At 37.2% G+C, this 10,645-nt stretch overlaps 1 protein-coding gene across 1 annotated transcript in view; it reads left to right on the forward strand.

Annotated features, from left to right (window-relative positions):
- The window catches only part of GNB1 (G protein subunit beta 1), a 54,272-nt gene extending 48,428 nt beyond the window's left edge, over window positions 1-5,844 (forward strand). Inside the window, 7 exon segments of the mRNA XM_026096509.2 lie at window positions 261-462; window positions 1,047-1,263; window positions 3,594-3,647; window positions 3,650-3,701; window positions 4,115-4,205; window positions 4,207-4,258; window positions 4,261-5,844. Of these exon segments, the coding sequence (XP_025952294.2) occupies window positions 261-462; window positions 1,047-1,263; window positions 3,594-3,647; window positions 3,650-3,701; window positions 4,115-4,205; window positions 4,207-4,258; window positions 4,261-4,361 (769 nt within the window). The 3' untranslated portion in view covers window positions 4,362-5,844.
- The last annotated feature ends 4,801 nt before the right edge of the window (window positions 5,845-10,645 follow it).

Consider the following 10,645-nt stretch of genomic DNA (forward strand, 5'->3'; position numbering starts at 1 on the left):
TAGCAGAATAATTCAATGAAGAATGTCTGTTCTGCCTTCGGTGTTTTTTGTTAGTACTTCATTGTAGTTTTTTTATACATGTTATAAATTAAAATTTATAAGAAAAGAACATTAAAAATAAAAATTTTTCATAAATTTTTATAAAACAAATTTTTATAAAGACAGAGGTTCACATAAGAACTGCTGTCTAAATCTTTTAATGGGACATAAAAAATGGATGCATGAATTTGTTGATTTTTACCATTCTAATTTCTTTTAAGCGCTCTCTGGGACATAGAAACTGGTCAGCAGACAACTACATTTACTGGGCACACTGGGGATGTCATGAGCTTGTCTCTTGCTCCTGATGCCCGGTGTTTTGTTTCTGGTGCCTGTGATGCCTCTGCCAAACTGTGGGATGTTAGAGAAGGAATGTGTCGGCAAACCTTCACTGGCCACGAGTCGGACATCAATGCCATCTGTGTATGTATGAACTTGAACTGGGGAGAAGGGATTTAAATTCATAATTATATATTGCCCTTGTCTCGACTATTAAGCATGTAACAATGCTATGTGTTGTACTGTTATGATGTAATTTTTTTTAATTGATAATTTTTGCAGGTGGGGAAACTACCTGAAATTTCTATAACTTCAGATTCATTGTGGTAAATGCAAAAGGTGACCAGCTATTAAAATAGTGTTCCTTGTGTGCTCTTAACTACTTGATCAGTTTTGTCCATATCCCAGCAGTGAAGAGGGGCACGCTCTTCTTCATTGCTGCTTTCTTGCCGCGCTTGATTTGTACAAAGTATATTCAATGAGACAAAGGAATTGAGTCCACCTTGGGACCCAGGGTAAAGTTCTATTCCTAATTTTTAGCTTTGGAGTACTCCAGGGTTTGTGCCTGAGTACTAGATGAAAAGCATCTTGTATATTTTGGGCTACTTCTGTCTGCGAGGCATAAAGTATTTTGCAGCTTTTCAGTAGTTCCCTCGTTTTGTCAGCTACTGTGAAATTAATTTGAAATCTTATGTCTTCTCTCCCTCTCCCCCCTTCCCCATTTAAAGTTCTTCCCAAATGGCAATGCATTTGCCACAGGCTCGGATGATGCCACGTGCAGGCTTTTTGATCTTCGGGCTGATCAGGAACTTATGGTTTACTCACACGATAATATCATCTGTGGCATCACCTCTGTAGCATTTTCCAAGAGTGGACGTCTCCTCCTAGCTGGTTATGACGACTTTAACTGCAATGTCTGGGATACACTGAAAGCTGATAGAGCGGGTAAGTGTATTTGGTTTTAATATGATAGAGTAACAAACTGGATGTGTAAGTTGACAGGGAAGGCTAGCAGGCCTATGCAAATGTCTCAACTTTAAAACTCTGATAATCTGCTTTGAGATGACCAATGATAAAAGTAGCTTATGTATGTTAACAAATATGTTAGAGTACTTCTGAATGATAGAAGGGAACAATGGATGCTTGAAAACAGGAAGCCTGCCATCAAAAACAAAGTTCTGGGATGTGTGTGATGTGTTTTCCCCTTCCCCTTTCCCCCCAGCTGTTCAGAGTGATTCATTGTACTGTCCACCTTGCATGCAGAGGGTTTACAGTTGCCTGATGTTAGTAATAAAATAACTGACATAGTTAAGAGAAATACTACAAGGTGGAAGTTGATAGGCTGTCAAATGCTGTATGAGATTTCATATTCCCCTATACAGCTGCATGAATTTTATGGTAGTGTGGCTACCAAGCAGCGACTTGTGGTCATTGATTTTTTTTTTTTTTTTTTTTAATTATCTCAAAGATCTCTGTACAGCAAACACTTCTGCAAGGCAGTGCTTAATAAAAAGTTACCACTTAGTTTGTGTTCGTTTTTCAAAGTTTAACTACTTATGGAAGGATACTTTAGTATATGTTAATAGAAGAATGATCAAAGATATTTTCACATTACTTGTTGTGTTCCTCTTGTAAGAGTTTTGGTACTCATTAATGAGGATATTCATGTGAAAGACACCTTTTATGACAGTTATTTGTAGTAGTAGTAACTATAGAGACAACGGGGGCGGGGCAGGGAGATAAAACGATCCTATTGCTTCCTTGTATACCTTGCAACAAATCTCTGTTGAGATGAAAAGTCCTATAGAGCAACAGTACAGAAATAGGTGATTAGCAGAATATGCTGTAACACTATGAAGTAACATGTTAATTGGCATTTAGAACTCTAATTTAAACAACTACTTTGTCAAGTGTTCTGCTTACTGAAATGTTCCGAGACTCGCAGTTGCTGAACAGGTCTTACACTTCTGTAGTGCCTGATTCTGTAATAAATATTTTTGTGGGTCACTTATTCTGTCCAAACTATATGAAAATTCTTGGCTCTTTATTTTACCAAGTTTCAGTACTTAATACTGTTGAATGCAATTCCCACAATAAATCCTACATAACTCCTGGACATTTTGTCACCTCTGGCAGCTGGCTTCTGTATGCCACTGAATTTTTGAAGATGCTTTCAGCCACTTCAGTGCTTACAACGTGGCTTCTGCAGAAGTGCAAAATTCAGTGCTGAGGCTTGGACGCTTGTACAGATTTAATAAAAACTGGAGATTAACAGTATTATTCACACAGTGTTACTGCTTTTATAAAGCATGTCAGAAATGTTACTTTTTCAAACATCAAGACTCCTGGTGTATGAGGTGGTGACTTTCACAGAGTTAAGGAATAAAAATATTAACACTTGTATGAGAATTTGTATGAGAATTAAATCTGACTTCTTGTATGTTCTGTTTTGGAGAATAGTTAATGGAGGAAGGGAGGAGAGAAAGCCCAAAAATATGAATGAGGATAGCCCTATGAGCATTGTAATTGATGCAGAATGGCTAGTTGTAAATCTATGAAGAATATCTCTAGCCCAGTGCAGTGGACTGAGTAGAGGTTGAACATAAGTGGGTATTTTTTTTTTTTTTTTTTTTTTTTTTACTTCCTTGAAATATTTAAAGGAGGTAGAAGAAAATGTTGGCTCCCTTAATTTCTTTTGTTTAATATCTGATTTTTTTAATAACACTATAATTGAGTTGCAGCAGATCTCCATGTTGGCAAATACAATCAGTGTAGATATTTAAGCCTTGTAAGTGCTTGAAAGCATTGTAAGATAAAATTGGTTGGATGAAAAAATGATCTAGCGTTTGTAACGCAATCCAGCATAATTTCTGGTTTTGCATGTTCACAAGTCTTGTAAAATACTAATCGGTCTTTACGGAGAGGAAGTAGTAAGTGTTATATAGATATGTGCTGAACAGCTCTTATGATGTGCATTGTCAGCAGAATTTTCATGGCGGTGATTTCATAATCTATGAGAAAGTAAGGGTCATAACATGAGAAATATACAAGTAAAATCCTTGAGTATTATAATTCCTAAATTACTCCCTTGCAAACTCACCCATTTCTGTTTGCATTTACAAAAACAAAAGCATTTAAAAATCCAAACCACATTTGTTTGGGGGGTTTGGATGTATGGGTGCCTAATTCAAACACGGATGCCTTAGTATTACTTAAACTGAAAAAGAAAATCCTTAAAGCAATGCAATACATTTGTTGCATGTTCTTATTTATAGGTGTCCTTGCCGGTCATGATAACCGTGTCAGTTGCTTAGGTGTGACTGATGATGGAATGGCAGTGGCAACAGGATCGTGGGACAGCTTCCTCAAAATCTGGAACTAAAGTAAGTAGACATCCAATTAATTAATTTCCTGTAAGTTTCCCTTAGTTTTTTTCCCATTGTGTTCACAATGCTTTTCTGAACAGTGAATAAATGGTGCTGTTTTACTGATGCTACAAGCTCATAGTTCAAATCAGAAAGTCCTTGGAAGGGGGGGAAAAAAAAAGTTTCTTCTTTTAGAAGGCTACTTGCTTAATATATGCAATGGTCTTGTGGACAGGTGAACTCTTTGGTATATTTTATTTTCCTGGTAGGGATGACTTTGCAGTGTTTTGAATCTGGGTTGCTAAATAAAATGGCATTCTTGAAAATGGCGAGATAATGGCCGAATGTGTCAGTGAGTAGGGAGAACATCACTTGAAACCTGACTACAATTTATCGAAGTGCAACTCATAATATGTCTTTCTGTGTGTCAGAAGAGCGGCGGACTCCGTGACTGGAAGAACTTTCCAGCAGTTGAAAACTAAAAATGATAGCATATCCAGTCTGACCATACTAACTTGGACCCCCCATCCTCCCCAGCTCCGAAGGGCAAGATCTTTTCCTTCTCCTGTTGCTGAAATGAAGAGCACAATTACCTTTCCAAGAAGAATTTCTGTGGTTGTAAGCAAAATGAAATTGTGTACTCCTTTTGGGACCATTTTTTTTTGTTTTGGAAATTGAAAAATGAAACACTATCATAAAAGCATGACCAGAAAATTAACTTGATCATAATTGTGAAACAGTTAGCTTTCACTGTAGTTTCCAAGTTGAAGTTCAGAACTTTGTTTTATCTCACACACTTGCAAATTTTAGTCATGTTTGTAGCAGGATTTTTTCCAAGTTTCCTTTATAAATACATTTCTTCAATTGAGCAAAACAAGGGAGTCCTAGCCCAGAGAATCTGGGGGGTTGTTAACGCTGTAAATCTAGTCCCTGATTTTTTTTATTTTATTTTCTAGTATCACAGATAATTGTTGCACAAAACATGGCATATATAGGATAATGTTAACAAGTAAGGTAATCAAGCACATGCTGTACAAGGTAATGAATGCTTGTCTAAAGAATCCTTTCACCTTTTATGGGCAACAAATGCAACTTTTGGTGTGTTTCTCCCCCCCCCCCCCCAACTTCACCCCCCCCTTTTTTTGTGTTGTTTTTATCTGCTTTGTTTTTGTCCACTTGAAAGGGCAGTTTATATATACTAACACTACCCTGTAGTCTCAACAACCAGGAATCTCTGTTTTCAAAAGAGACCTATCCTACACTTGGGTATTGAGTCAATTCTTTGTGTATGAAATAATGATGTACAAATCAATGTTTTGAAAATAATGATCTTGAACTTTCTAAGTTAAACAAAAAAAACCTTTTTTTGATTGTTTGCCATATTGGGTGGGTTTACTCTTAGAATCGCATGCTGTAGAAATGCTAAAAAGTGCATATTGGACTAAGTCCTTAGATGTTTTTTCTTTTAAAGAAATAACCTGTTTAAAAACTGTAACCATTGTTGCTGTATTCATTTATTGTTGCTACTCTGTGCATAAACATATGAAGAACTCAAGTATAAAGCTATGCACGTTTTGGAGTAGCGTGATAAATCACTATCTGGTTTTTTGTTTTTTTTAAAGAAACAGCCTGTTCAAACAATCGCTGTCAATGATTCTGGGGTGTGGGAGAAGGGAACCTAGACCATCTTCTTTATAAATCAGTTCCTTACAGCCAGTTCCTCTTGCAGGATGAGTCCTCTGCATCTGATTAGAGTCACTTTTGTAATGAGCAGGTTTTCCTGGCTTTCTTTTCAAATAAAATGTTAAAAGCAGCAGCATTTGGACAGCAGATTGTTCTGTTAACTTTCCTATCTTCTCACTGTATCCAGAAATGTTCCTCCCTAGCAGCAGTAGTAGCTTTTCTCCATTTTGTTTTTTCTGCAACATTCTGTACAAAAGTGTGCTGTAATTGTGCGTTAGGCCTGGATTTGGCATAAAAAGATGAATTCCCCTTTTCTCTTTTATGAAACTACTCTGTAGAGCTTTCTCCACGCCCTGTATCCCTCTTCACCTTTTGTATTTAATTTTAAAGTCAATGTACTTCAAGAAAGCTGGATGCAAGATAGATACTATATTAAAATGTAATGTTATTTAAGATGTAATAAAGCAGTTTGACATGAGTTTTGATTGATCTGTGTTGCAGCTTATTATTCTGCCCACAAAATTCTTGGCAGAATTTGAGTTATGAAATAAATCAGAAAAATATATGCTGCCCCGGAACAAATTGTTAATTGGTTTCAGTATTTTAACATGGCTTGGATTTTTTAAAATGTGTTTAATGGCTAACTGGGCAGTGTGTGCAGTGTGCTGGAAAACTCTATACTGTATACATGTGAAGGAATGCAGGTTTAGTTTTTTAAAGCTGAAAACAGAGTTGCAAGATGAGCTAAAACCCTAAGGGTGTTTGTTAGTGGAAAGTGTTTAAAAGTTACAAGCAATATCTGAAAACATGGGAATGTGAAATACATGCTAACATTGAATTTAGTAGGGATATGGCAAATATGAGGTTAGCAGCTGCAGGCATTTTTTTTTCTTCCTCCATTTTTAAATATTTAAGATGGACATTTTTAGGTCTGATTGCTAGAAGTATTCAAGAGCTTGATCAGAAACTGCTCGTAGCTCTGTAAGCTCAAACCCCAAATAAAAGTAGCCAATGTGATTTATGTAGTATACATCACAAAAGCACTTTGGAGAATACACAAGTGTGCAACACTTGAAGTCAGAAATAACAGAGCAAAATATTCAGTAACTTGTTTAAATATTTTTTTTTTGTATCCTTTAACAGGAAAAGATTTGAGTGGAGCATGTCATGTTATTGCCATTTGAGGATCTGACCAAATAAGCTCAGTTGTCAGTGTTAGCTATCCTTACCGTAGGTGTTAAGAAGGGTAAGCGGCTGCCATTTTAATGCTCAGTAAGAACAAAAGCCCCATTAGCCAGAATTATATCGGGGGGGGGGGGGGGGAACTATTGATTTTTCTACCCACAAAAGCAATTTTCTGAAACTTTAGGGATGTTAAAATGCAATTGATTTAACCAGTATTGGTCAGCCTGAGATCTTCTGTATTTTAATAGATTAAGTTGCTTCTCTTAATCTAACTCGAACAGGAAAGTGGATTTTTCTCATTGCACATCAAACGAGAAATTCCAGTGCCATGGCTTGGTCTCATCCCAAACATGGAAATTCTGAGCCTCAATGGAGAAGTTTTTAAAAGCTGTGAGCATGGAAAATGAGATGGTGGCATTAGTGAAGTAGCAGCTTTGACTTTTAATTTGGGGTTTTTGGATTGCAGAATACTGGTAAGTGAGCTTGTGGCTGGAAATGCATAAATTTGGGAATTCAAATTTAGTCTTTTCTGATTCCAAATGATATAGCTGTTTTTTTCCATTCCCTTAGTATATTTTTATTGCAGCAGATGCTTCAGATGTTACTGTCTAGTCTGTAATAAAATCAGTGCAGACATTCTCTGTCTTACTTTCCCTAATCTTTATTCATATGTCGAATACCTTCCTGTGCTGGGAATGCCTTTGCTGGCAATAAAATACCTGCCAAGATAGTAACCTCTTCTGTCAAGAGGCTAACGTGTAGTGTGATTTATCTGAAATGTTAATGATTGGGTGATTTCTCTGTTACACATAGCGCTTCTGTTAAATATGAAGCCTTACATGAAAATAGACACATTTAAATGCTATAGTTCACTTATTCAGCATGATGTAACAGGGAAAAAATGAATATGCAACAGGAGAAGCACTGAACTCTTCCATTCTTTTGTTCCTTTGGGCCAAGTCTTGAGTTTTGAATGCCTTTAGTTTTAGGGTGACCTTGATCTGTACTCAAATCAAAATGGCTTATACAGTCTTATGTATGGCAGTCACAATAGCATAGTGGTTCTTCCTTGTAGGTTTTGAAAAGGTTCTAGCTTAAAGATAACTCTGGTTCCAAAAGAGCAGTTTCATCTAGCTCCTGGCAAATTTCTAGAGCTAATTTTCATAAACAGAGAACAATACTATTTGAGAATAGTTTTATCTCTGCTTGGCATTTGTGGCAGCTACTACAGTTCCTGACTCGTTGCAAGCTTCCACTACATTTATTAGATGTATGAAGGGATGAGTTGTGCCTTTATAAAGGAGGATAGAGTAAAGTTTTCTGTGTTTATGAAGTATGTTAGATGACATGGGTGGACAAGACTGGTGGATCTGAAGTATTGGCTTCATGATATGAGTGAGTGTGAAGCTGAGAAAAGAGTGAGTTACAGGTATTTATCTGGTCCTAGCTTGGAAATTTTGTCATAGTAATAGAACGGATTTCCAGAATGCTAGAACGGTACTAGAATGCTCATAAAGAGCGGGGCAGGGGGCAGTCTTAGTCTCAGTACCTTGCATGAAGACTTCAGTTATAATGTTTACCATGCCCCAGTGGCCTTTAATTACTTTGTTAGAGAACTAAATGTCTTAAAAGATGTGAGAAACTACTGCTAGTAGATGAATGGATCAGAGTTCTGCATTCAAAGTTTTGACCATTGTGGAATGTGGTGGGTATGTTTTTATATCAGTTGTGAAATATACTGAAAAGTACTGATTGATACAGGCTCTGTAGGAGCTAAAACCAGAATGATCTGGCCTCTGGAAAGTGGCAGAATAAATGATAAAACTTGTCACCCTTGCTGAATTCTGGGTCTGAAACAAATCAGGATCTTACTGTGGTATTATGATTGATGCTGTTCTTAGTGTAGGTGTAATCTTGAATTCAAATTTGAAGGGAAGGAGAAAAAGAACAGACTAATGAAAAGGTTCTAATAGCAGCTGGCTATTTTTGCATAGTGGTGGTCTGTTTTCTCCTTTCATTTAACCTCTAGAAAGTCTGCTTCAGGTTCAACCATCAGGATAGCGAATGCATCTGAATTGCACTGACCACTTTGTGTCCATATTATGTTTCAGTGTGTAATAATTCTCCTAAAGTATGTGAAATCTTGCGTTTCTGCTGTCTTAGACACTGGGAGAAAGAGAGGAAGAGGAGCTGGAGAATCTGAAAAGAACAAACGATTTAGTTTCATTTTTTTAGAATGGGGATGTTTTGTTTATTCCCTTATCACTGCTGCTCTTTTGAGGGCCGTGAAATGCTTCTCCCTGTTACATGAAAATTTCCTGTCTGCTCAGTGATCAGAGCAGACACCTTGTATACTGAGTGGCAGCTGCTTGCATCCTGAGATGTGCTTTTTACTGGCAGTGTTATTTGGTGACTTAAGTACTCTTTTGTCCACTGTACCTGATGAGTTAGAAAATTCCAAGGGAAGGTCCTTCTCTGTCCCCTTCTCTTCCAGTCTTTTCTTACACATTACTGGGTGCTGTCCCTTTGTCTGCTTGTGAAAGGTGAGTTCTGCCCCCACCCCTCTCATCCACAGGCCAGCTGTATCAGTCACTCAGCAGGATTAAGGCCTTAATTTTCTCTAGTCTATGCAACTTATTTTGATGTGGTTCTTCAAGGCTTTACTGCTTGAGTTAAACATTCTCTCCAGAAACAGTTCTTCAGGCAATCTGCAATTCCTCTGCTTCCTGGATGGAGGTGGTACATGACTGACAGATTGTCAGCCTTGTGGCTGCAAGCCCTCAAGGTAGTTCTCATATGTACTTGGTTGTCTGCCTCCTTCCTTTTGAAGAGGGGGAGCAACAACAAATAGTGAAAGCTTCACTAGACGTGGAAGGTCTTTCACCAGTGAAATCTGGAATGTACTACTGAAATACATAACTTCATTTTTGTAACTTTCTAAAATTATGTGAAGTATAACTAAAGCAGAAATTTCTGTTAGGGAGTTAATGCCAAAGGCCTGTGAAAAGGACCACTAGGAATGGTCACTTGAAAAATGACTGCACTCAGGTATGTATGATACTCTTTGTTCTGCATGGTTTATTATCTGGTCGTGGTGGAACTGATGATTGCCTAGCTGCATTGGTGATACTATCTCATAAATTAAAGGTTAGTAGCAGGATGTACTCATTTTGAAATTTCTTTTGTTTTTGGCTCTTGATCAGATTAGCTTCTCTTAGGCCCACTAACTTTACAGAAGTGAATCCACCTGCTGTTCCATTCCGGCAGCCAATTGTTCCTATTGGGAAATCCAGTGCTAAAACAGATGTTAGTTCATACTTTGGTAATTTTGGCAGAAATACTAAGGAATAAGTGGATCTAAATATTCTTATGTAGAAAGGGTCTATGGTATGTCCATTTTTAAGCCCTCTTGCTGAAGAACATTGTTCCGGTCCCTTGAATTCAAGTATACAAACAAAAGTCCATTTTTTTTTCCCTGTTAGTGTAATTGTATGTATACTGTAGAAGTTATGTCAGTATAAATCACGGTGTGGGAATGACTACTGTTACATGTGCATTTAAGAATGCTGAAATTCAGGCCAAACCAGAGAAATGTAGCATTTATTCTTGTGGGTTAAATTGGTTCAGTGGAAGCAGGAAAGCTTCAGCTGGTACTTCCTGTGATGGTTCCCATTCTCTTGTCAAATACGAAATTTTGGAGTCTCAGATTAGGAGCTGATATTCCAAAGTGCAGAGCACCTCCACTTTGAAAAATTGGGGCTCATTCAAACCATGTTCATCGAGGGAGGCAAAGCTGAATTATTTTGAAACAATGTCTACTCAGGTTTTTCTTCAAATGCCAAAACAAAAATTTCCCAGAAAGTATTTTGAAAGTATATATGTGATATTAACACTGGCAGTACCTGAATAATTACCCAGTATGTTATTTATATGAGAGAAACATTAACCCTTCAGAAACATGAAAAAAAAGACCCCTTTGGAAACATAGGCCCTGGGATATACTCATTCAAGTAATTCCAGGCCTACACAAAGTCAGTTTTGCCATAAATTAGATGAAAGAGAGAGTCGTTTTTTCCTTAATTAATCATAAGCCA

The sequence above is a fragment of the Dromaius novaehollandiae genome, chromosome 24, assembly GCF_036370855.1.
Source record: "Dromaius novaehollandiae isolate bDroNov1 chromosome 24, bDroNov1.hap1, whole genome shotgun sequence".
Taxonomy (NCBI): Eukaryota; Metazoa; Chordata; class Aves; order Casuariiformes; family Dromaiidae; genus Dromaius; species Dromaius novaehollandiae.